Here is a 26,949-nt window from a genome sequence, read left to right as displayed (position 1 = left end):
TAAAACTGTGTTTGAATATTTCCTCAAGGCAAAGGTTGCAGTTTAGACAGTGGTAGGCCCTCCAGCCTTGATCTTTGTGGGTCCTTTCCAACTCAGAATATTGTGTATCTGTTTGATTGTGTATGACAGTAAGCAAGAGAAAGTTTATGGAATTTTGTCCTATCCACAATGATGCCCAAAGCCTCATGTTTGCATGGCTTTGTTCATGCATAAACCTTTGAGTGGCCTGCTCACCCTTTAAAGTTTAAAAATTAAGAAATGGAGCATTTTACTCTAGAGTGTCTGTGTCTGGGTGTGTGTTTGCAATGAGCAATTAAAACACACTTTACTTATGTGCTGGCAGTTTAGGCAGATTTGTCCTAGTTCAGGTATGAGAATGTGTGTAGAAACCAGGAAAATGGCTTTAGAGGTCTTGAGCTAAGTGCTAAAAATATTTCTTGTGTTTTAGACTACTAAACATCCAGTGTGGTGGATTATATGGAAAGTTATGGACAAAGAATGGAATTAAGTTCCAGACAAATCATTAAAGCTCTGTAGGACACAAGTGCCTCCTGATAAAACTGTTGGGTTGTCTGGGTATGATGTGGCTCCATGCAGTATGCAATCAAAGCAGTCTGTTAGTCAGGGTTTTGATAAAGTCGTTTGGAAGGTTGAGATCAACATGTTTTAGAAGCTTAATGAAAGGCTGAAAAGAAGTTGATGTAGGCTTTGGTGTTGTCTCCAGGCTTACTTCCTCATAATCTAACCAGATTTTTGTGAGCCTGGTTTTGCTGTTCCTTATGGGAGCCAAGGCATGTGCTGTGTCGGGTGAGAACAGCCACATGGAGGTGGGAGGGTGCTTCTTATCCTGTCACCTTCAGAATAATTTATGGATTCTTTTCTTCTTCATGAGTCAATAGGTAAACCAAGGAGGCAGTTCTCAGTGACACAGGGCTTTTGGCAAAGTAGAGTGAGGAAGAACAAAAGCAGTGCAAACTCAGTAGCTTGTGACTTGAAACCTGGGCTCAGCTATCAGTCCCCAGCAGTGACCTTGGGGACACCACTGAGCCTGAGCTTGCCTTTATTCTCCATTTGAAAATGAAGATGATGCTGTTCCTGTATCCCAGGACTCTTGTGTGGGTTCTAATGGGAGGCCCCTTGGTGAGAAAGAGATCTTGTTACAGGACCTCACTTAGAAGTGTTTTAGGAAAGAGTAAATGCAAAGCCCACACTTTTTTAGTGATCTTATTCCAATTCATTTCAGCTACACTTCTTATTTCTCCTCTTCTACAAAGAGGGAAACAACCACTTATGGATGATTTTTATTTTCTTGCCTCAGATGTTTTGAATTTCCATTAAGCTAACAGAACTCAATTGTTTTTCTCTCTGCTCCTCTCTCCTAAGTAGAACTAATGGCCTAATGGTTAAGGGAAATACCTTTCTGAACTTGCATTGGTTGCTCTGGGTGGTTACTTAGTGCTGTCCCAAAGGTTTGCAATGGCTCTTAAGTTCTTCACACAGTGCTTCAAGTTCCTGGATGGGGGACAAGACAAGTGTTTGCTATTATTGATGGGCTGTGCCCTCATACACCATCTCTGCGTGGAAGTGTAGAGTACAAAGCCAAGTGATATGCTCAAGGTAAGCTGTAGTGCAGAACATCTGAATTGCAGGAATATAGCCTGAGCACCTGACCCCTTTTCCCTCTCCTTTCCCCAGAGGAGGAGTCCATATCCCTAGTCATTAGGGGTAGAAATTGTTTTCCTCAGGAAGAATTAGCCTGGAAATCAAGCCCTGCCTTAGTATAGTGCTGCAGAGCTGTTCTAGTAACCAAGAGTAGCATCAGGGGCCTGAGACAAGGACTAGAATGTGGCTCAAGTGATTTATCTTTGCTTGAATCGAGATTATAGCCTTCATGGCATCCTTGCGATGTGTCTTACTCTGAAGACAATCTCAAAGAAACCTGCACCTCCTCTGAGTAAATGAAAATAACATAGTTTTCCAGTAAGATGAATTCAGCTGCCTGCTGCTGTGATTGGTATGAATGCCTGTACCTCCCATTAACCTTTTCACATTGTACTGGTGTCCCCAGAGAAATCAAGAATCTGACAGAGTGCTGCTCTATAATGGGTTGTGGATTAGAAGTAATGAATCACTTACAGGAAGTTGTCTTTGCTGGAATACAAGACAACATTTAGTCTCCAAAGCAACTCTCAAAGTGCTTTAAGAAACAACAAAATCTTCTGCTTTGTACTCTTAGCCTGTCCTTCATCAGCCCCCTGATGCCAGCACACGCAGCAGAGAAGGAATTTTATAAACTTTCTGTCAGTGTTAAACTCTGAAGTTTTTTCCCTGCCTGTATTGTCCCTGACTTTAATGGTGTTACTGCTTAGTGTTTGCCTCACCTCACATCTTCCACCCACAAGCTGATGGAGTGCAGCACAAAGCTCTGGCCATTTGTGCTGAGCTATCCTCCTGTAGGAGCTCAGGGAAATGAGGCACTGAGAAATTTCTATCCTCTGGCACCGAGTCTGGAATAAAACAGATTTCTTCTCTGTCAGTGTTAATCAAAGCATGAACTTGAAACTGCTCTATTTTTCCTGCCCTCACCTTTGCTTCTGACTGTGGTTCATCAAGGAGTTTGGACTGTTTCACTTCCAAAGAGACATTAAAGTGTGGAAAAGCATTAAGGGTTGATCTTTCATTATAATTCCATAAGGAAATGGTCTGCTCCATGAAATTTCCCAAGCTTGAAAATCTCCCTTGGTAAGCCTATTGCCCTTCAGTGCCTCTGCAATAGGCTTTTAAAATATTTTGCAATGGGATTTTACTTTTAGGAGGATATATTTTAACTAGGACAATAACAGGCCTCGGCCCTTCTATCTCATGTGAGAAGTGCTCTAATGTGATTCCTGTGCTCCAGCTCTGTTTGATAAATTGAAGGACCTTTCCATTTTCAGCAGCTGCTGGATACATAGCAGAGTAAACTTGGCTTCAAGGAGGGCCTTGCTCTTTTATTCTCTTCTGTGATGCATTTAAAGGTAGTTATGTAGGGTCAGATAACAGCTCATGAATAGCATTGGTAGCAAAATGAGGCATGATGCTTTTGGGCAGGAGGTAAGGACCTGCCGGAAGGCTGCCTTGATACAGCAAACCATCCATCTTCCTATTTATTTATTTTTTAAAAACTCCTCAAGGCAGCTGCAAGGGGCTGTGCTTCTGAAATTAACTGCTTTTGTGCTAACTCTTCATCCCCCAGACTTTTCCCATTGTTTCTGGAAAAACACACAGATATGTTTTAGTGCTGCAACCAGACTTTGAAAACATTTTCCAGGCCCTTGTTAGAAACCCCATATCAAGCTAATTATTTCACATATCTGATGATTCCTGAATGCCCTCTTGGCCTTCCTGTGCAGCTACAACCCCAGAATTTCACTCTATGTGGACAAGACTTGTGCCTTGAAGTGGATTGGGAACTGACAGGGCCCTGCTTCCAAAGTTGCAATGTGTGCCAGAGCTAAATTAAGGCACTGCCACTCTTTTTCCGATACTTTATTGCTGTTTTTCATTCCAGGTGTTTGCAGCTCTGTGTTAAGGAAGAATTGGAAGTGCACCGTGCCAGCAGCAGCCCTGGGAAGCAGACTCTTACATCCTGGTATGATTTTAGTAGTGACTGAAGATGCAAAGGGCAGGGAGGGGCTTGGAAGGTGAAAAGATTGCTATGACCTCATGTAGTTTAACTTGTGTGAAAATTTGTCTTCATTTTTAAAAAAATGAGAAAAAATTATACTAAATCTAGGAGACTTATTTGTGACTTGAGTGAGCACTATTGACTGTTAGAGCTGCTGTCAGGTGAAATACTTGCTCGTGGTGACCATGAAGATCCTGCATCTGGTGCTTGTGAGTCACCATCTCCAACTGTTTTAGCCTTATTTGAATTGTTTCTCCTGAAGGCAGTCAGTGCAAAATGCACTTCTCTCCAGGTATATGTTCATGTCTTCAGGTCCATCCTGGATTTGCTAACAGAGCTGCTCCTGCCTCTTCCCTTTGCGTTCAAATCGATGCAAAGGCTGAAATTCGGTGATAATCAGATTTATTTCCTTTTCAAACATCTGCTCTTGCCACATGGTCTGGTGAGTCTTTCCCATGGTTTTACTCTAACATTTCCCCCTGCTCCCCCAGGCCTCTTTGCTTTATGAAGTTATGTAAATATTCCCTTGCTTAAACACACATTGATAACATTTTTGATTGATTGGAGTAGGTTTAACCCTCAATGTCATTTGTTGGCAAGAAGATCCTTCTCTGTTTAACCTTTTCCTGCCTTTGCAATTCATCTGGATCATGCATTTCAGACCCCTTCCAGAGCAGGAAAATATTCTGTGTTCTCATTCCCAAGATTCTTTTCCTTTTCCTTCACTGATTAGAAATCCAGAGGTTGCCTCCCAATGACTGAATGTTACCTCATGTTTGTTAGAGAATAGAATAATGAGCTGGTTGAAGGTAGAAGAGTGGAAAACCATTCCAAATATTTTGGTTTTGAATAGAATAGACTTCTACCACTGGAAATGAGAAGCAAAGTGTTCACAGAGACACTGCAGAACAAAAAGCATGTGCTAATTTGATTCCAAATCCACAGCCCCCAACAAAAAGTTTAAAGGGGAAAATGGAATTCCATACATCTGTTGGATCATTTCCTTAAGAGCTGCTATGCAGTCGTAAGGATACTAAATAAGGCATAGGAAACAAAAATCCTATAATCCAGAAAAATCCATTCTCCTAAATTGGAAAGTAAAAAGCCAAGCTTTCCCCTCTTGCCTCTAATTGTGCTATTATATGCATGACACGCTTGGAACAGATTCTTTAGGATAGCAGAAATTGTGTGTCACTGTGCCTGGTTTAAACTATACTCAGCATTGCAGGGAGCCCAGGATTCAAACCTTGGATTGCAGTGCTGGGAGCTGGGATGGGCTTGCTGGAGCAAGGAGAGGGAGGTAGTGCAGATGCATTCCAGGTGGTCCCATGCTAACTGCTAAATAATTTGTTGGACAAACAGACACCTTTTCCCAAATTACACAAGGGTTTGTTTTATTTGTGAAGTTTAATAGATATTTTTTAGATGTCAGGACAAGTAACTTACTGACCTTTGTGTATTTACTGTAGCAGATAGTCTATTAACATATTTCAAAGTGATGACGATTACAGATTTACTGGTTTCTAGAGTCTCATTAATTGTTCACATGATACTGATACAGCTTTTTTAAAATTTCCACATCACCCAATAGTTTTTTCTTTATCACACATCTGATTCACTGTTGAGGTTTGACTTCCATTTGGCATTAGATGAGCTTTTACTGCTGTGTTCATGTGCCTCATTATGATCGACAGAATCTTGGAGTGTGTTAAACAGGGTGGCTTTGGCTCCCACTGCATTTCCTTATGTCTGCGCTCTCTACATGGTAAAGCTTGAAACATGATCCAATGTGGCGTGTGTCTGCCCTGGATATGACGTGTAAGGAGAAAAAGACTTAATTTTGCAGAAAGGGGTGGATGTGTCTAAGCAAGATTGTGCTTAAAGTAATGTTCAAATAAGTGATATTTGAATATCAACTGCTCTTTTTTAAAAAAACTATTTCGTGATCTGTAATGTTTTCTTTAATATTATTATTCTAAATCTCATCCATATGTGCTTTTCCACATGCATGCTGAGCAGCTCTCTATTCCCTTCATGCATCTTTGGGCATATGTGGAATGCCGCTTCAATGGATTAGATTCAAATGAGGCTTTAATAAGTAAATAAGGACATTTTGGCAAATCGTTTGGTCCTCGGTCCTGCAGAGGAAGCCAGATGGGTGGATCCCATGTTTTTGCTGAACTGTATGTGCACTGCTGGGGCAACAAGAAATGCTGGACCAAATATCTAAATTTACATCATGATCTATGTTTCTCTTGCTGTTTGTGAAGTAAAGGCAACTTACTTTCAGACAGAAGTGACTGTTTCATGTTCAAATGCTTACACAGCGGGATTATGTTCATGTTTTATTTTGGCAGAGACAGTGAATTCCATTCGCATTGCAATTACTTTTCCTCCTTTTGTCTGACTCAAGGCTGTGTGGCTGAGGGAGTGAGTCTGTCTGCAGCTTAGATGGAGCAGCTCCTTGAGGAGCCATGCAGACTGCATCCTCCTTGCTCTCCCAAACTAGATATGTCTTCTCTATTCCTGGGGCAGGGAAATGGTCCTTCTGGAAGATGTGAAGTGAGAAGCGTCATTGCCTGAAATGCTTGTAATTTCTGATAGTCCAGAACTTATAGCCCTTACATTCTGTTCAGCACTGTGCTTGTTGTGCTCACCTGGCTTACTTGGAAGCCAACCTAGGTCAGCTAATGAAATGCCTGCTTTTTACCGAATTCAGTTCAGACTTGCCCTTTAGCGCTGGGATAGGATCCCCTCCAGATACACGGGAACTGATTTTATATAGACTTCATGGGGAGAGGACTTGAGCACCTGCTGGAGGCTGTCTATCGGCAAATGTAGTTTTTCTTTTAAAAGGTTTACGATTGCTAAGAAGCACCAATGCCACCCTTCCAGGGCATCCTCGCAGGGACGGAGACGACAGCCGGGACGCAGCCGGCAGTGCCCGGCCTGCAGGCGGCCCCGGGAGGCGGCCGAGCCTCGCCGCCCGCCTGGGGTGGGGCTGGCCCGGCCCCTGGGTGAGGCAAGAGCCGGCGGCGCCGCAGCGGGACCTCCTTCCTCCTCGTTCCTGCCTCTCTCGGTGCCTCTCTCGGTGCTCCTGGTGCCTCAGGGCAGCGCGGCGGGAGGTGAGGGGCGCGGGCGGGCTCTGCCGCTTCCTGCTCCTCGCTGTCCCTCACTGTCCCTCACTGTCGCATCTCTCTTTGCAGACTCGGACTCGGCCCCACCCGGCGGATCCCAGAGATGGCGAAGGTGAGGAGAGCGGTGGCCTCGGGCGGACGCGGCCCCTGCCCGGCCGCTCCCGGGACAGCCTCGTATTATTCCTCTCCTTACTTTTACTTCTCACCAATTTCTTTTGGGGCTCCCTTAAACCAACCCCTTCCCAAGCCCGGGCGGACGCGTTCGGGAGGGGGACGGGGAATCATGTGAGGGGCGCGTCAGGCACAACTTTTTGGGGTTTTTTTTGGTTGTTTGTTTGTTTTTTTTTTTTTTCCCCAGTTTCTACTAATTTGGCCAAGTTTTCGGTACCCTGTGTTTATATTGTGCATGGGTGGAGACTTCTTCCACTGAAAGGAAGGAGAAAAAAAAACAAGCACCGTGGCAGTGCGTACTGGAGGCTCGGGGCCCGTTCCCAGTTTTCCCATAGCGAACGTGGATTTTTCTGGGAGCCGTGGAGCTGTTGTGCAGTTCTTCGTTTGGTGATTTTTCCTTTGCAGCCCTTTGGTTGCTGCGGTTTGAACCTGGATGAAGGCAAGGAAAATGGGGAGGACTCCAGCATTTGTTTCTGTAGTTGCATCAAATGCTTACCCTCTGAAAAGTAAAATAGGAGTTTAATGGCTTAATTATGGGGTTTGTACCGCTGTAGGAAGTGAAAGCAATCAAGGTCTATTAGGGCTTTCACAAAGGTCAGAGTGTAATTGCACTTAATGAGTGGAGTGATTAGTAGTGTTTTAATACCCTTGTGAATATTTACTCATATTATGTGTGGATATAGTTTTAAAATAAAGAAAGGGCACTTCTTCTAAAGAAAAAAGGGTTTTAATAGTATTTCTCTAAACTCTTGAAGTTGTGTTTTGTTTTGGGTTTTTCCTTTGAGGGATAAAGGAAAATCCCTTCTTTAAACATCAGGCCTGGGTTGTAGGATGCATGTTAGGAGAACAGGAACCCTTACCCATGCCAGGGCAGGGCACCTAGCCAGAGGGATATTCTTGGACACTAAGACTTTCATTACAGAATACGTACCATTGCTTACAGGTTTAAGGGTAACTTCATTTTAGTAAAAGCATGGAAATTTACAATATTCTTGTCTCTTCTACAGAGACAAACTTTAATTAACTTCTTAACAGGAATATTTCATTCTTCACTAGTGCAAACCAGTTACTCTTGGCTTCAGGTAGTAAATTTTCTACTGCCTAAGGTGACACTTGGGGATGGTTTTTTAACGGTGGTGAATGGTGGTAGATTGAAGTAATGGAAACAATGAGGGGTTTTATTAGGTAGGCCTTGTTCTCCAATTTCCACATTCAGAGGGCTGCTTTCCACGTAAGTAGTAGTATTCTTTGCCTGTGCAGTTAGGCAGCCATGAAAGATTGGGAGTGTTAAAGCTTTGTAGCCTGTAACTCATTTTATAAAAATTAAACAAAGCAAAGCTGAAGAAGAAACTCTACTTCTCATGACAAGCATCTGTTCTAAATGTTGCATCACGAAGTGGCGGTAAGGGTGAAAATGCCCATGAAATTGACAGAAGCTTCTTGTGTGCAACTAAAGCTTCAGAGTTCACCAAGGCACAGCACAGTGCACTGGAGTCCAATTTAGCCTAGGTACATCACTGAAGAATAAAACCTTTGAAGAAGGCAAGTTATAGTTGGAGTCTTGGTCACTGAAGTACCTGTCCTTGCCCAGTTCTGTGAAGATATTTTTTTTTCCTTTGCCCAAAGGCTTGAGGAATTTTGTGTGTTCCCTGTCCAGAAAAGAAAGGTTCATTGATTTTTGTAGGAAAACTACAGCATGCTGTGGTGTGCTGCACAGGCTGGTCTCTCCCTGCCTGTGTTTATCTGCTTTCTTTGAGGGAGCACTGCTGCCCTAACAAGCTGCCCTTTCTCTCCCAGCTGTGTGTGTAGCGGTCTTTGTTACTGCAGAGATGCACAGGGCATCATCTATTTCTGCTCAATGAACAGGCTGGGAACTGCTGCCCTGTGTTTTCTGGTTCAGAAATCTGGAGAGAAAGCAGCAAGTGCTGTGGACTGATCTGTTTTGGTCTGCTACTCCCAATTTTTTTCCCCGAATAAAACTTCGGAGTATTTTGTGTGTCCAGTTGTAACCTGCCAGGAAAGGATTGTTGCTGCTGGTGAAGGTGTGGCCACTCTGTGCTATATCTGGAGTTCCTGTTCTGCCAATGTGCACGTGTGGCTCGGAGCACAGCAGTAGTATTGCCAGCTCCATAGTGCTCCAGAGGATTGTCTCACATTCCAGAGTACAAACACCTTCAGAATTGGGCTAAGCAGCCCCCTCTGGCTCTGTTGAGGTTACTTGTGAGGATGGGTGTTGGTTCCTATATGGCTGCTGCTTGCTCTTCTCCTTCTCTCCCACCCCCTCTCTTCCTTTTTTTTTTCTTTTCCATCCCTCCTCCCTATCTTTGATATCTCCATGGTGTACTGACTCAGAGTTCACCACAGATGTTGTGTAATTATGGTTTTTCTCAAGAGTTTAAATTTAGTGGGGCAGATGTGAATATAGTCTGCTGACCTGAGCTTACTCCTCCCGTTTAGGCAGACAATCTGAAGCGCTGTCAAACTTAGAGAGGTGTTTTGCAGACATGTCTTTGTAGTTCTGCATTTGCATCAGCTCTTTGCCGGTATCCGTCTACTCCATGTCATTAGCATTGTACTGCCCTTGAAATTTTGGTGAGAGTGGCAGGAAATAATTGCATATTTCGTGTGTCATGTTGGTTTTAGAGCACAGTTTGAACTGGCATCTTTGTGTGGCCTTCAATGGCCGTGAAGGCTTTCAGGTCAGCAGTGAACACTGTGTTGTGTTTATCTGCAAGATGGTTCTTATGTAAGACGTCTTACAGCAGTCTATCATTTATTCTAGCACATGACCTTCTGGGCTCTCTTCTGTCTGCTGGAAATAGCATACCTTCTCGCTTTACTGGTAAATATTCTCCATTTCCAGTCTTACCACGCTACAGTTTTCCTGTGTCATCTTGTCAACAAGTGGTTGCTTAAAGAAAAAGTCTCATAGCACCTGCTCTGCACTAAATACTGGGTTTTCCAGCAGCAAATTTTTGAGACACTACTTCTGTTGCTGCAGAGAACAGGGGTGGCTCTTCATCTGTGAAACTGACTGACAAGAAGTTGCTGTATGTGGTACAGAGCCATGGTAGCCGGGAAGGAGTCTCAATCAGTTCAAGTATGGTCTGTTGTTTGCTGATAGGAATGCTTTGTATTTAACAGTGGCTAAACACAGGGCCTTGTGGGTGGAAAATGTTTTGTGTGCTTGGTGAGGAAAATGAAAAGGAACCTTGTTAAGTGGCTATTGTTACTGTTGCCAGGATATGTGGCTGTATTAATTTGTGAAGCTAAATTGTCTCTTGGGAGATGATCACTTTGAGGTGCTGGTTAGAAACATTTTACCTGATGAGGTTTTATCTTCTTCTGGAAACCTTTGCTAGCATAGAATTGGTCAAAAATACCAGCAACTGTGAATTTCCTCATTAGAAGGGGAATAAATTCTAAATTCTAAAACAGTATTATCTCTTACATTGAAGTCTTTTTTTTGTCTTTTTTTTTTTTTTTTACCCCTCTGCCTTTCCTTTTCATGCTATTTTTGTGTTTCTAGAAGCTTCATTGGTCTCATTGGGATGTGTCTGGAGAAAATGAAAGCTGCTGTTTATTTCTAGTGTGTAATCATAAATTTCATTTGCACTACACATGACCTCTTAACAACAATCGCTGTATTGGAGAACGTAGAAAAAAAAATGTGTGTAGGTTTGGGGTGTTACAATCTTGTGATACACTTTGTGTTGAGGTTTTGTGTGTTGTACTTCTCTTTATATTTTACTGCTCAGGATAAGGTGTGGCAATTGAGTAAAGGATCACTCCAGATTACAAAAGGATTTATATCAAAGACTATTTGTTTTTTTCATTGATGTGTTTTGGGTGCTACTGGATGGGAAGCTTAGTATTCAAAGAAAAAAGGAGTTAGGAGGCTGTAGTGTTATAGTGTATCTGCTTACTTAAACGGCAAGAAATGTTTCTAGTGATACTAAAGATAAGATATCTTTTTATAGAGGTAAGTAGATAATGAAGTTTGTCTGGTTCATAGCTCCTGTTTCAGATTTGCTGTGACAGCAGGTTTGGTTCAAGCTGTGATAGTGGTTCAGAAGAGGCGCTGCCCTCTCTTTGTGGCCAAAATGTGCCGTGTTTGGGAAGGAGGAGACAGCTCTTCCCTCCATGGACTGAGTATCTTACTCCTGCAGAACTTTCTGCCCTTGACCTTTGATTTCACAAATGAGAAATCTGAACTGGAATAACTAAAAGGGCACTTGTGGATAGTGGAGTGTTTTAGATGGATTTGTGGTTGTTAAACATGATGTGTCTGAGTATTCCCTGCTGCACCCCAATTGTCAAGCCACACTGCAGTGCTCTAAAAAGCAGTCAGGTTGAGTAGGGTTCTGATGTGGAAGTTAGGGGATGGCTTGACCCTTTCCCAGTACTGGGCCAACTATTGGGAGTGCCACATCTGGCTACACGTGGCTCCTAAAGGCAGGTGCTGCTTGGGTTCTGATGGAGGGTGGCTGTGGCAGGTGGGGAGCCAAAATCCACTGAGTGCTGTGTGCCACACGGGAATGCAAACAGTGCTCAGACATCAAGAAAAGTCTTTTTGACTTCAGCTGCACCAGAATATCTTTCAGGAACTGTTCAGCAAGCTTAGTGCATGTTCAGGCTTTCTATGCGGTGCTTTGGAAAAGAGTGATGAAGGATTCCTGTCAGTTAACAAAAATGAGAAGGGTGATGCAGAGAGAGATTTCATCTGGCATTTAGTGTTCACACATACTTTGTAACAGCCACACAAGAATGTTGGGCTGTTGTCACAAGACTTAGGAATTGTGAAGGAGAATTCCACTTGCTTATAACAAGCAAAGCAAAAGAAAGCTTTAAGATCAATATTGGCTTCCTCTTAGAGTTGTTGACATTGGTCATTTCCAAAGGAGAATTGTGGTACTTCTGTAATGTTAATTATGTTGATATGGAAATAAATAACTGCACTCTGGTTGGAGTGGTAGTAAGGGAGGAGGAGGGAAAGGTTTTTCAGTCTTTATCCATTTTACCAAATTAAGTTCAGTTTATAGAAGTGAGTCCCAAATCCTTGAGATTTTTTTCGTAGTAGCTTTTGGAATTAGCTAGGAAGATGACAATAAATACATTTGAAGTACTACCTAAACAACTTGCTTATAATGAGAAAAGCGGAGTGTTCCAGTGGGATTGTCACGCCTCTGAGTTATGCTGGCTATTGGAAATCATCCCCCAAAGAGAAATTTGTTGTTGCCATTAAACATCGTGATACTTTGTGTTCTGATCTGTCAGAATATTTGAGAAATGAGCCTGACTCCTGGCTGCTGCTGCTGCTGCAGTGGGAGGCGTGGGGAGTCTCTGCTGGCAGGAGCACACGGGTGCCCCAGAGCAGTTTCTGGTTACTGCTCTTCTCTCCCTGCCCTTCTGGCTGACCTGTCTCTGAGTGCATTGACTGGAGACCAAAGCTGAAATTCCAAACTCCAGGGAAGGCCAGATGGCTGTGCTGCCTCTGGAGTAGACTGGTGCCAGTCTCAGTAGGTGTCTTGGCACTTGCTGTCATTCTCTTTCTTGAGAGTGGAAAAATGCCCTGCCTGTACTGATTGCTACATTTTTACAGCAGTGCTTACAGGAAATTTCCCCTCTTCAGCTGTTGGAAACACCTTCCTGTTCCCCAAACCCAGCTGTTTCTCCTTTTGGCAACTTCTGTAGTTTATGAATTAACTGCTGTGCTGAACACATATAAGTTCTTGAACTATCCTGTTTAAACAAAGGCAAAACTTTTCCATCATGATGATGAATGTAGTTTTGTGTTTGATCCAAAGAGAAGTTCCCTCAAGAGCCATGTTCCATGGAAACCTAGTGGAATTATTTTTGTGGTTGGACAAGCTGATCTTTTATCCTTATGTTTGAAGTGTGGTTTTTTTTTTTTTTTTTAAGCTGTAAGCTAATGTGGCTGAATCACTTTTGTATAAGGAGTTGCTTGTGTGAAAAATGCAGCACGATGAAAAATTGAAAGCCATTGCAGAGTTCAGTTCACCATTTGCAAGGTGGTGGAAAAAATCAGTGTGATACTTCTTGAAAGTTCCAGTAGGGTTTTCTTGAGGGGAAGTAGTTTTTACTTCCAAGTGTGTCTTTGTGCCATTTGTCTGGCATACATGATTTGTGCAATTAATTTTTCAAATTACTTTAGCAAATGATAAATTCTTAAGTCATTTCCCTGCATTCAGGTTCCAGTGTTGAAGATAACAGTAGTTTGCAGAACTGTTACATAAATATACCCAAATTCATCTGGTGCACTGCTAAAGAAAAACATAGTGGTACCTCTGGAGTGAGCTGTGTTTAAACACCCACAGACTGCTCTTTAGCCAGACAATTGCAAGAAAAATGTTCTCAGCTTTTGGATTGTGAATTCAAATTTAGCCTGAGCTCCTCTATGGAGAACTGAAAAGTGCAATATTCTATTTAATGGCTTTTTCCCTCCTCCAGTACACGAGAGGCACCGTGACAGCCTTCGCTCCTTTTGATGCCAGAGCTGATGCAGAAGCCCTTCGTAAGGCCATGAAGGGACTGGGTAAGGATAATTTTTATTTTACAGGGAAGAAAGGGCTCCCCCTCCTTTGCAAACATCCTTTCTGATCTATTTTTTTTGTTTTACTAAATGAGAGTAGGGCGTGTGTCTACAAGGCATGGAATGACAGACAGCCCCAGGACCGCACTGGTCTGGGCGTGTCCTGGTTGTGACTGCGCAGCTCTCAAGGATGTTTATTTTTGGGTTAGCATAAGAGGAAAAAAAAAGGGGGTTTTCACATTCCCCATTAAGAAATGGATGCTCCACACTCTGTTCTGGGGGCACAGAAGTTTTACAGCACAGCAGCTCAACTGTGGATTTACAGGGACAGCTGTGGAGAATTACAGCAGCATGATAGGAACTCTGCGTGGAAAATCCACTACAGCCCCCTTGGCCTGGAAGTGTGTGAGCACAGTGCAGTTACTGGGACAAGGAATACGAGCACACAGCGTGAATGCAGACTAAGAAGTGTTCTGTAAACTCACACTGTAGCTTTCTGCCCCATAACTTCCCTGGGAGAACAAACCCTGATTTGCTGCTTTCTCTGAAGCCACCTATGGAAGGGAGCAGAAGGAAGGGAAGGAGGGATGTGTGATACACCTCAGCCTGTGGGCAAATTCAGTAGGGCTGGGAAGATGCTGTGCTGGGAGGACTTACCTTGCAAGCTATTGTCTATCAAATGGATAATAGTTCCATGCTGCTGCCCTCTGGGGTGTCTGGGATTGCTGGACTGAGTTTTGCTGGGAGTTGGTAGTTTGTTGGTGAGCCCAAAGGCAAGGCCTTTCTGTGGAATACAGACTGTGACTTAATGTTATAGCTGGTGCTTCGAGCAGAGTCTGGGTCAGAGCACTGATGGAGAACAAACAACATGTTAAGTCCTCCAGTAATGTTTTTGCACCAAACTTGGTGGCTCAGCTTGGGGTATGGTAACATTTGTTATTTTAAATGCTTCTGCTGTTTGCCAGTAGGCTGTTGTTGTCAAAGCATCTTTCACTGCCTTTTGCGTTTGGGCCACTGCAGTTTGTTTGTCAGAGTGTGTCTGTAATTCCTTGTTCTTTCTAACTTCAGGGACTGATGAAGAAACTGTGCTGAATATCCTCACCACCAGAAACAATGCTCAGCGTCAAGAAATTGCTTCTGCCTTTAAAACCTTATTTGGCAGGGTAAGAAGAAGAAAAAAAATACTTCTGGAAATGAGCTTGTTCTGGCTTACAATGATTACTCAAAACTATGAGGCACATTCACTATGTTCCCTGTAAAACATTCCTTGCAAGAAGATCTACTTTTGCTTTTGTCTTCTACTCTCCTCTACCTTATCCTAAAAAAAAAAAAATCACAATGAGTTTCAGGTTTTCCAAATGCCTGTTTATCCTTTTCTTCTGCCTTATTTGTTTCAGCTGAGGTACCAATTAAAACAAAAAGAGAGGCATCCCTTGTTTTTTTTGCTGTGTCTCTGGGGTCTTTCAGCTTGCAGACTCATGTGCATCCCTGTAAAATGGTTAGTCCTTGTTGATTACAGCACTGTTTGTTCTGCACTAGGATCTTGTGGATGACCTGAAATCAGAACTTACTGGCAAATTTGAAACCTTGATGGTGTCTCTGATGAGACCAGCGTATATTTTTGATGCTCATGCACTGAAGCATGCCATCAAGGTAAGAGGAGGGGAGAATTAATGTGTTCCATTAAATGATTGCTGCTCTTTGGTTAATTTTTTTTTTCCCTAGGAATGAACTTTGGTTGCCAAGGGGAATGCTAATAGAAGTAGGCTTTAAAATAAAAATTAGCAAAGTTGTGCTAACATCTGCCAATTCCATGGTTTTGCCTGATTTCTTTTTCATCCTATTAATTCAGAGGCAGTTTAGAAACCTACACAGCATAAGAATTGTTCTTTGTGGGTTAAATACAAGTAGATGTGCATTTGCTTTCACATTCTTTTTGCTGTTCCAAGTGCAGTGCTGAACTCCAGTGGGCTCTGGATTTTTGTGCTGTGAGCAGCCTAGGTGTTATAGCTACACAGATGTATGAAAATTAGTTCAGAGGATTTAATGGAAGTCTGGTGCTCTTTGTTTCTTCTTGACTCCTGTTTAAGCTACAGAGTGTTGTGCCCCTGATGGATTGCAGTGCAAGTCCAAAATTGACAAGCTCATGTAAACTGGTGTCCACCAAAATTGAGCTGGTATTGTTTGTAGCATGGAATGTGTTCTAAAATCTGCCTTCAGCAATGCAGAGGGAATAATTGATGGCCCTATCAGTGTTACCCTTCTAACATTTCTCTTTAGTGAATGCATTTAGTGCCTTTCTGGGCAGGCCAGGTAAACAAACAATTTACAATGTGGATGTGTAGAAATGTCTCTTCCATGTGCTCTTTTTTTTCCCCCCTCTGTCACACCTGTCTGATATCATCAGCCCGTGGAATTTCAGGAATTGGATGTCCCTGGATTATTTACAGTATCGATTGAAGTAGAGGACATTGAACTTGACTAGTGTGAGGTAGTGCTTTATGGAATGACACTTCTGTGTAAACTCCCAAGATCCTGGATGAGCAGCTGGTTAATATGTAGGCTTTAGTCAACTGTGCCAGCAAGTGCTCATGCACCTGTGACCCAGCAAATAGTCCCTCAGACAACAGAAACTTCGTTCCTGGAGGTTTTCTGTAACGTCTTTATGTGCATTGGGGGAAGGGGAGATGGTACCTAACAAAGAAACTGATAAAGGCCTTGTCGATGAATAAAAAAAATTGTATTCCCAAGCTCCTCTTATTGATTTAGGAGTCAAGGACTGACAGGGAAATGACAGAACAGATGGGTGTAGGAGGGAGAGATAGTGAAACAAGGGTGGTTTTGTTTTAGTCACTTAAAAAAGGTATTAAACCCAAGACCATAGAATTTCAGAAAATGTGTCTGCACAGTATATCAGTACTGGCTGCACTTCAGCTAAGGGGATAACAGTAAAGCAGATGTGATAGCAGGGACTTCAGTGCAAGATAACTCAGCTAAGAGCACTAACTCTGTGCTGAAGGCTGTCCTATCAATTTTCACTGCTGCTACTTGGATCAGAGTGAGTTTAACTGTGCCTGCCTCCCTTGTTGAGTAGGGATGTTCATTAAACGATCTGTATTTTGGAAATGATTGCCTGTAACCTGGAAGACTTGTATTCTGGATAGCTCTGTGTGCAGTTGCATATCTTTGTATGAGTTTAGTATTCAATGTTTTCCTTACAGGAAAAGTTGTAAATAAAAGTAAAAAATGCTCAGTATTGCATTTCAGTGTTGCATTTGTGAAACAACTCCTTTGTATGTGTAAAGAGCAATGGATTATTCCTGCAAACAAAGTAGGCTCAGACTTGTGGAAGCAAGATATTGGCTTGGCTTTTTAAGTTTGATCCTTGTGAAAGTGAAAGAGTGGCTATTGTGCCTGCTGTTATTAAGAACAGCAGAATTCCTGAAACTGTCTGGGTTAGCAATTCTGTGAAGTGTGTTTGCAGTGGAAGATGGGGTTTGTTTAACAGCACAGTTCACAGCAGGGTGCAGATCTGTGCTGGGTGGCTCTATGTTTATCTGTGTCCTGGCTGGTGACAGACACTATGAATTAGAGCTAAGATGGAAACTTCCTCTCTTCATTCACTTCTCTTGATGTCATTGGCTGTAATAGCAAAGAACTGAGGCACACCTGGCTGTGCTTGAGCATGGAAGGGCCCATCTGAAGCCTGCAGCACTGGGCTTTTATAAATTGTTGAGTTGGTTTTGAAAACAATCAAGACAGAACTGGAAGAAATTCTCATCAAAACCCCCACAGTATACCAGAAAGAAGAAAATATTTTTTATTTGGTCCAAATGTATAAGTTTATGCTTGGTTTTGATTATCAAAGAGAATTCTTGTTTTCCTTTTGTTATTCCATCAACTGATTCATACTTGCACCCCTGCAGGGAGCAGGAACCAATGAGAAAGTGTTGACTGAAATTCTTGCCTCCAGAACACCTGCGGAAGTGCAGAATATTAAACAGGTTTATCTGCAAGGTAATTTTTTATATAAAATAAGGGTCTCTGTTCAGTTCCCTTAATATGATTTTAGCTCATCTTTCAGGTAAGGTCTGTCTCTGAACTGATGGATGTGTCAAATAAGAGGGAGTTTTTTCTGCTGTGTTGCAAGATTTCATATTGAAAGGAACTAGTATTTGCATTGGAAACTTAAATAGTTTTTATTTCAGGGTTATGACTGCAGGTTATGGTGTTCTGTGCTTTTACAGTAAGAATTCTTTCAAATGCATTTCTTTCTTCCACCCATTATTTTCATTCCTTTGACTGAAAGGCAATTTTTAGTAACTGGAAACAAGAAAACTAGTATCACATAAAAAACCCAGACCTGATTATTTTTTTTGCCTTTTGCTCTATGTTCTGTTTAAGTGCACTTGTGTTAAAGCAGGTGCAGCTTTTGGCTGTCTACAGGAGTAGGTGCTTTTACCCTGTGATTGTGGGGTTGTTTTTTAGAGCAGTGTTTTATTCAACAAATGTCTTTGACTTCTATGCAGATTCCTGCCACACAAGAAAGTCTCATGTCTTAACAAATTTTGAGCCCAAAACCAGAGTCTCCAAGGGCAAAATGTATAAGTAGTAGACATGTCTGGGCTCATGGTTTCTGTACAGTTGAGACTGCCATATTTTAGCATGACTTCACGTCTGTATCCTCCTTAGGTCCTTAAGGAGCTAAATCTATGCATGTCACCTTGTACTTCAAAATATTTTGAGTGATCTGCTCCTGACATGGTGTGAGGTGCTGTATTTTCATCTCTCTTACAGTAGTGTTAGGTTATAAGTGAGAGCAGAATATGTCCTGAGTGTTACAGATGTTTCTGGTAGATGATTTTACAAATTGTGAGTCAAGTGAAGTGTTTGCTTTTCCTTGCTTTCCCATCAAATAGCGAGGGAGCCTGTAAGGTGGTGAGTGGGCATTCCTCTTTTGCAGAGTATGAAGCCAGCCTGGAGGATAAGATCACAGGAGAGACATCAGGCCACTTCCAGAGGCTGCTGGTGGTGCTCCTGCAGGTCAGTGTCCTGTTGTGTGATGATCCTCACTTCTAGGTGCACTTAACACTTTCTGCTTACTAAGCTGGCTTCTGGATGGGGCCCGGTGCTGGGCAGGATTGGCTCTGGAGCTGAGTCACTTCTGCTGATGTGCAGGGTGAGCCTTGGGCTCTCTTCTGAGTCATTTCCATACCACTGAAGCAAAAAACTTCTGTGATGCCTGTGGGTGCAGCAGGTGCTGCTGCATGGGGTTTTGATGGCAAAATGGGAAGAGAACACTTATTTCATACAGACACGTGCAAGCAAAAGGGAAAAACAAGGTGGTTTTGGAGAAGATGCATTAGGGGGTGACTTCTCACAGTAACTTACAGGCTCAGTATAACACAAGTATTTTTGGACTTACCTTCCAATTCTTCAGTTTAACAACTTCTGAATTTCTTTTTAGGCAAACAGAGATCCTGATGTTGGAGTTGATGAGGCTCTTGTTGAGCAGGATGCTCAGGTGGGTGAACGACTTGGGGTTTGGGCCATTTCTACAAGTTATGTCACAAAGATGGTATACAGCTAGAATTGAAATGTGGAAGAGTGATAGTTCAGGTTCTCTGTGGTTTTTAATATGTTTTCATGTACTTTTGTATGTTCTGGACAAAAGAATTGCCAAAACTTGAAACACTGAGATCAAAGTTTTTGGCACTTGGACATTTCTGTGTAAAGTGTGTCTTGTTTTGTTTATTATTTACTGAGGGGCCTGAATGAAACAGTGAGAGAGAGTGTTATTGCTGAGGTTTGGTGGTGCTGAGGGACCCACTGCTGGAAAATGCATATGTTAACAGGTCATTCCTTAACATCTGACTTCTCTCTGAATTTAATCCCTGGTCCATGACTGTTCCCTAGACCTGTGCTCTGGGTGGAAGGGAATGCCAGCAGTTAATTGGTGTCCTTGCCAGTCTCTTGCTGGGTGCCATTTGCTTTGTTGTAATGATGGTCAGAATTTCAGCAGTTTGATTACCACTCATTTAATACATGTTTCTTCTTAGTTATTTCAGATAACTCTGCATAAGATGTTTCTCTCATAAATTGTCTGTTGAGATTAAAGAAATACAGGGATTGTTCAAGGTGACATGGAGTAAACATGGAATATCAGATCAAGGAAACATTCTCCTGATAGCACAGCAAGATGGAGAGACAGACTGGCAGAATATATTTTACTGGCACAGGCCTATCCTTTGTCACTTGAACAACAATACTTTCTAAATTTTACTGTTGAAGTTAATTTCCTGGGACAATTCCAGCTGGAAAATTAGAGGGGCAAACATTTGAATCATGAACTAGACTGTTCCATGAAATTTTCAGTCTTGCTTTTAGCTGGGCCTGTGTAATTGAGGAAACCCATGAAGTACAGACCCTGGTAGGTAGATTGATTCCTTTTGGCCCCTTTAATTGTGTTTAAATGAGCAGCTAAATTGAGGAGGCACCAAACCCAGCTGTTGAAAAGGTCCTGGTTTTCTAAATAGTCTCTGTGGTTTGCTGCATATATTTAGCTTGAGCTGGGACCTTGAGTCAATGGACTTTCCATTCAACAGATTCAGTCATTTTCTAATTGCTCTTGCCTGGTACAGATGGTCAGAACTGAGGTACATGACTGGGCAAATGTAGGAGGATTTTTGGCTTCCTAACGTTTTTCTCGAGTCATATGATATTCTGGAAAGGACTTGATACATTAGAAGGCAAACTTTTTGCTCAGTGGTGATTTTAAAATTTTTTGTGTATATGATTACTAAATATTAATTCAAAGCAATTGTGAGACTTTTCTGAGAATGCCTGAAGGCATTCTTTTGGAAACTTTTTGGAAAAGATTTTGTGAATATCATTTTTTTAAAGTTGTGCAGTTGAGGTATATTTTATGTATTGCCCAGTGGCAGGGCAGGTAAAAACTTAAAGCTGGCATAAAGTGCTATTTACAACTTCTAGTATCTCTAAATAAATTCTTTGCTGGTATTTCTAAATGTTGTACTGGGACTTCTCATTTGCTACTGGATGGAGAGTGCTGCTATTCATTTGGAGGGCTTAGCATATATTATTTGTACTAAATATCCTTGCAGTGAGTTCCTTGATAGCTTTTTCCTCTGCACCTTCTTTTACTCTGTACCATTAATACTAAAAAGAGCATATATATTACATTATGTACAACCTTTCTCCTTAGAGTGTTTAGCACACAATTTGGAAAAAGGCAAAGTTTTCTGACTGGCAGGAAATAGAACTTGTTTCGTTTTCCAAATTTCTTTTTCCTTCTCATTTTCTCCCTTCTCTTGCTCATTCCAACTTTTTGAAGTACTTTGCTTTCCTGGTGCTGAAAATGCACCCAGGTCTTTGTCTGCATCAAAGACAGACTTGCCTGAAAAAGCTGTGAATGTGCTAAAACAGTGATTAAAATCTGGTTTCAAACAACTAAGAATTTATCAGCCCACAAATCCTGCTTCTGAGAGCTTCTAGATCCATCTTCCCCTCCTCCCTGGAAAACTTCCTCCTGGGCCAAGCTGACGTGGTTGTGCTGTTGTAGAGCTGTCATGTAACAAAGTTTTGCTGCTCTGATTTGGAAAACGGAAGGGAAAAAAGGGCAGAAAAGGCAGCATTGTGAATAGATTTTATTTGCTGTATTATCACAGCTTCAGAAAACTCCAGGCTTATGAAAAGGACTACGCACAGTCAGTTTCAGGGCCCAAAGATGCATTACTCATGGAAATGCCGTCACACTCAATTTCAGATTTTTTTCGTTTATTTCTAAGATGAGTTCAGTACTTGGCAATTTTATTTTGTTTTTTTTCCCTCCAGCTATAGCTTGTTAGTAAATTTAATGCTCCTTAGAGTGAGACAAGCAGAGCTTTTCAACAGGATGCAAAACAAATGCTGATGTTTTCATCTCTTGAATTCATAACAGGTTTTGTTCAGAGCTGGGGAGCTGAAATGGGGAACAGATGAAGAAAAGTTCATCACCATCTTGGGAACCCGCAGTGTTTCCCACTTGAGAAGGGGTAGGTAGTGTGGTGAATGAGGGCCTAAAAGCTTCTGCCTGAAATCCAGCCTGGAAAACCTCAGCCCATTTTGAGGTGCATACTTTGAGCTGCTAATAGAGAGACAATCCCTTTTCCCCCTGCTCTTTGCCCATCCATAAGTCTCTTTTACCAAGCTGTTTAGGCCACTGGGAATAATGCATGGGGCTGTTGCTTCCAGGTGCAGGGAGGGGTTGAACAGTGGGCATCTGATGGGAAATTGGTGCTCAGAATAGGACAGTGAGTGGCCAGTAGCACCTGAACTGTGGATAATGACACAGGTGGCATTGTCCTGAACTGAGGGGGGGACTGGCAGGAATGTGGGCTGTTCACTGACCAAGTACACTTTGTTTTGCAGTGTTTGACAAGTACATGACCATTTCTGGCTTCCAGATTGAAGAGACCATTGACCGGGAAACCTCTGGTGATTTGGAGAAGCTGCTTCTGGCAGTGGGTAATTAAGGCTTAACATCTAGAACTGGCTGCCTTTGCTTACTCTCAGGCCTCCTTAGATTGCAGTTGTCACAGACACTGGCATGAAAACAGGGTTCCTTTAGGAAGGTAATCACCTGGGATCTATTTTTATATCTAGAGAAGAGGTGGTGAACTGCTTCTGTTGGGTCACGTGCACCTCTGCCAGAGGTGAGACCGAACTCTGCCTTCACCTGTCTTCCTGGCCGTTCATCCAGGACTGCTTTAGAGTTCGACTAATAAAGTCTTTCTGCTATTCAAAGTAAATGGTTTGTTCTAAATCCCAGAACCCACAGAGTTGTAGCAGAGGAACAGACCAGGTGACAGCCCTGGAGAGAATGACCCAGTGACACACACCTTGTCTTGGCAATCAAAGATTGCCCTGTATTTAATAGCGGTCAATAATTCAATCATTTGCCTTTTTTCAGTGAAATGCATCCGTAGTGTGCCTGCCTATTTTGCTGAGACCCTGTATTATTCCATGAAGGTATGTAATTGTTTTCCTTGTGTCAGTTTCCATCTCCTCCAGCTACAATTCCTCTCCATTAGCTTGTTCTTAGTTTCTTCTGCCACTGTAAATGCTCACAGGTTACTGTATCACTAAGTATCTGCAAAAGGTTCAGGGAACGAAGGTCTGGGAGAGGATGCAAACAATTCATAAGGTTTCCTTGGAGTTCTCTGTAGGTTTGTCAGAACACAGGTCTTTTAGTCTCATCAGCTATTTTTTGACTTGATGTTGCTACACTGGAACATGTCTGGCAAGATCTACTGGGCACTTTCAGCCACATAGACTCCAGTGTCTTTAGGTGCTGGATGTACTGAGGAAGGAAAGAACTGTAAATTGTGCTGTTTGATTTGGGTGTGAGTATTCACAGACCAAGGGCATTAGGTAGCTTTGAAACACATTTTGGTTACTATCTATCCTGTTTTGAGAAGCGAAAGAAACTCAGCAGAGAAAAGGAAAGGCTTTAACAGCTGCAAAAAATTGTGCAAGGGAATTGCATTATGCAGTGCATCCGTGTTTCTGTTGGCTTCACCTTCTCTTGGATGGGAACAGATAAGCAGGCAAAACTGTAGTTTTTAACTCCCAGTGGGTAATATTAATTAAACCAGAGGTAGGTAGTCTGTTGTTTGCAAGCAAGTTATCAGCTTCCCTGAAGAGTTCCTCCCTTCCCTTGCTGGAAAGCCCTGAGGTATGTTTGTTGCCAGCATTCTAAAGCTTCCAAGGTGACAGCTTGAGAATTAGAGATGAAACACAAAATGATAGCTTAATTTTTAAAAGTTCTTTACTGCTTTTATAGATAACAATGTAGAATAAGGCTAAGGTGAAAAAACAAAATATTGTACCAGTAGGTTGAGCTGCCTGAGGAGGATTACTTTTTTCTTATTTATTAATTCTTATGTTTTTAAGAATGCAATTCTCCTGTAGGCTTTAGATTCTTATACACTTCTATTATGAGGAGCCTGACCAATGTCTGCTGGTGAGATCCCCAAATTTTTTTTTAGAATATAAATAAAAAATCATTAAACACTTCAGATAAGAAAGCTTTTTGTCAATTATTATTTTGACAGAGGAGTTTGTACTTCTAATTTATCAGTTTGGCATGACAAGGTTCTGCACTGAGCAGAGTTTGCTTTCATGATTAGGTGGAGCAGAGCTTGGCTTTTATCCCTCAGAAACCACCGGACTCATGGCATAACTTTTGAGCAGCTTTAGGGCATTTTTAGGTGTAATCCAAGAATATTGCACCCAGAAGGATTGAGTGACCCTGGACGTTAGGCTGAAGATGATCGTGGGGGCTCTGCCAAGTCCTTCCCTGAGGTGCATCCGCAGGTCAGCATGTGAAAGTTTGTATGGCTTCAGCTTGTGTGGAATCTGCCTTGTCTGGGCACAGGGGTCAGGGCCTTGGTCTGCTCAGGAACATGGAATGTTTCAAGCACTAAAGATGACAGAGTGGGGCATGTTTGTGTGGTTGGAAAAGGTTTGTGAAGTTTGCCCTCATAATAAACAGCTGGAGAGTTCATGGAATGAGTTGCTCTGCCTGTGTCTTGCTGTATGATGTTCCTTTGTACTGGTCACTGCTAGGATTGAGGTACCCAGTTCCAGAACTGACTACAGTTCTGCAGCCTCAGAGTACACTTCAAGGGGGATTTACATGTGATTCTGATTGTGGTGATGAGCAGCTATACTGCTGGGTAAGCTTGGAACTGGATTGTTTTAAATTTATATGGGCATTCACAGTTGAAGCCTGAGATGAAATGGGAAATAAGAGGTCTGAGCATATGGCACCTGATAGTAGGCATGGTCAGCCCTCTGTTCTCCACGTTTCAGTGTGAATGTCTTGTGATACTGTCCTGAATATTCTGGTTTGGAGCTGAACTGTAATGCAGGAGTGGTTTGAGCTGCCACTTGTTGCTTTCATGTTCTACCATGGTTGTTTGTATTTCATGTTTTGTTGTAGCATCTGTCCAGAATAAGCTCATATTTTAATGTGATTTGATCTTTCCTCTTTAGGGGGCTGGTACTGATGATGACACCCTGATCAGAGTCATGGTTTCAAGAAGTGAAATTGATCTGTTGGATATTAGGCGAGAATTCAGAAAGAATTTTGCTAAATCGTTGTATCAAATGATTCAGGTAAAATACTGTTCTGTTCTCAGGGAACACAGGGGTGACAGATGTCACTGTTTTCACTGCTTATTTTTTTGGGAGAGAGTGGATGTGACACTGTGCTCTGAGATGGATAGTGGCTTGTCTTCAGTTTTGACATTGCATTGTTTAAGTGGGGGACACTTCCTAAGCAAAGCTCAAGGTTTCCTTCCAGTGTTCACCAGGGGAGATGATGTGGTTTTCTGAAATTACAATTACTCATACACCATTTTAAGCTACTGCATCATTTCCTTGTTCTTGTCTGGGTTCCTTATTGTCCGGTGCTTCAGAGAGGGTGCAGGCTCCAGAGTAATAAAACTGGGGTTGGGAGTCTGAATTATCATGAGGTTGAAATTTAGATCTTGGGTTATGGTGAGGAACCCTTTGCAGCATTTCCAAGTGGAAAGAATTTCACTGTGGAACCAGTCTGAGTCATAATTTCTTTTGAGTGGATGGGAAGGAGCCAGCAAGGAATCCAGAGACAGCTGTTGCTGCAAAGTTAAGCCAAAAGGCTTTTTTTTTTTTCTTGGATTTTTTTTTCTTGTTTTATTTTGAAATGCTACTTTTTATGATTTTCTATTGTCATTCCTGACATTATGCTCCCTTAACTAGGCTGGGTGGAGTTGCTTTTTGGCACTGCCTGTCAGGCCCGTACAACTGATCTATGGATTTTGTATCAAAGCTTCCCGCTGATTACAGGGAGCAGGGCCGGCACCTTTCTAGGCAGTGGCAGGTGCACTTTGCTCATTTATAGGGTGTTGCTTTTGGTGTTGCTTTGGGCTTCTCCTTTGGACTTTCCCCTTGCAGACAAATGCATCAAATGTGCAACGGGCAGCTCTGTTTTCTAGTAAAGCTTTTGGAGGTTTTTTGTCTCTGGCAGTCTGTCTGTGTAAATATAACTCTCATAGAAGAGGCAGAGAATTTCCTTGCGTCATTCCTGAGTGGCGAGTCATCCGAGTGGATTTCCTGTGGGTGGGATGAACGAGTAATGTGCTGGGGCCCTCCCTGGCAGCTGCTCTGGTGACTCACTTTGCTGCTCTGCTGTGTTAACAGAAAGACACGTCTGGGGACTACAGGAAAGCGCTGCTGCTCCTCTGTGGCGGAGACGATGACTGATGGGGAAGGGACACACAGCGTTTGTTGTACTCCAGCTTTGCAGCCCTTCATTAGCATGTCTGCCTGAGGTCTTATGCTTTAATGCTTTGTGGCTGCTTGAATTTATACTAGGATTGCACTTAGTAAAAATGAGCGCGTTGTTATCCCTCCTCTTCTGACATCCCAAATTCCAGGAATTTCAAGTGCCTTCTGTGGTCTGAGAGAGTCACCTTCGTGGAAGGTGGGTGCTGAGCACAGAACCCAGTTCTTTACAGGTGTTTTGCTGAAATAGGAAAATATAATCATGTATTTCACAATAAATTGAAGATTACCCTTTTTTGCTTTTATTCCTTACATTTCCACTGAATGTTAAGCTAGTTCTAACATGGCAAGCAAACAAATCCTTTGTATGTAATATTTTAATGAACTTGCTGAACATATTACAAGCAATCATTGGAAATCTAAAGGACCAATAAATTTTTTCCCCTCTCATCACAGTTGTACATGGTTTTTAATCTAATTCAATGGGTTTTAATCGATTTTCCCTTTGATATGATTCCACTGCCTCCGACTGTTGGTCTGTATTTCCTCCCATTATTGAAGTGTTTAAGTATCTATGGTGTTTTGCAGCTCTCCATCTTCATGTCTAGCCTAGGATATGGGTGTTGTGGTGATGCTGCTGTTCAGTATAGTTGGAAAACCAAAGTAGTGGTGCTTGCTGGGCATTGCATTTTCATTTTGTGCTGCTTTGTCTTTTTCTTCCCCTCTAAAGCCTGGGGCAAGGAAGGAAGGAGAGTTGCTGTGCAGGGCCAAAGTAGAGCAGAGACATGCTGCACTCTAGGGCCAGTCAAGGGTGTCTGAGGTGGAAGCAGGTGAAGAAGAGATGGAAAGACAGGGATCTGTTCCTCAGCGATCTTGGGAGAAAAGAAGATGGTTGCAGCATCCCTCCCCTCAGGTTAGGAGGGAGCAGAGCACAGGGTGAGAGAAGCACCAGCCTGTTTCATGGGCTGCCTTAAATTCTCTGCTTTAATTCAGTATTTATGACTAGCTCTGAAAATTAAATTGATGTGTGTGAAGGAGAATAAAGAGGCTTCTCTTCCATGCCTTGTAAGGTCTGAACACCATGGTTCTGA

The 26,949-nt window shown here is 42.4% G+C and overlaps 1 protein-coding gene across 5 annotated transcripts; it reads left to right on the top strand.

The window, feature by feature from the left end:
- The first annotated feature begins 3,610 nt into the window (after nucleotides 1-3,610).
- Nucleotides 3,611-26,308, top strand: ANXA5 (annexin A5). 5 transcript variants are annotated; one of them, XM_039551005.1, is made up of 14 exons: nucleotides 6,683-6,792; nucleotides 6,874-6,916; nucleotides 9,758-9,817; nucleotides 13,447-13,531; nucleotides 14,597-14,691; nucleotides 15,068-15,181; nucleotides 17,455-17,545; nucleotides 18,492-18,571; nucleotides 18,996-19,052; nucleotides 21,489-21,582; nucleotides 21,959-22,054; nucleotides 22,500-22,558; nucleotides 24,587-24,709; nucleotides 25,775-26,308. In XM_039551005.1, the coding sequence occupies exons 2-14, from the start codon at nucleotides 6,908-6,910 to the stop codon at nucleotides 25,835-25,837; spliced, it is 1,026 nt and encodes a 341-aa protein (XP_039406939.1). In that variant the 5' UTR covers nucleotides 6,683-6,792; nucleotides 6,874-6,907; the 3' UTR covers nucleotides 25,838-26,308. The 5 variants fall into 5 exon arrangements, with proteins under 5 accessions (XP_039406942.1, XP_039406939.1, XP_039406941.1 ...); XM_039551008.1 differs by lacking the exons at nucleotides 6,683-6,792; nucleotides 9,758-9,817 and adding an exon at nucleotides 3,611-3,631; XM_039551007.1 differs by lacking the exon at nucleotides 9,758-9,817.
- Nucleotides 26,309-26,949: the final 641 nt, after the last annotated feature.

Source organism: Corvus cornix, chromosome 4, assembly GCF_000738735.6.
Source record: "Corvus cornix cornix isolate S_Up_H32 chromosome 4, ASM73873v5, whole genome shotgun sequence".
NCBI classification, from domain to species: domain Eukaryota; kingdom Metazoa; phylum Chordata; class Aves; order Passeriformes; family Corvidae; genus Corvus; species Corvus cornix.
Note: the sequence above shows the minus strand (reverse complement) of the source record. Positions and strands in the feature narration are given on the sequence as shown.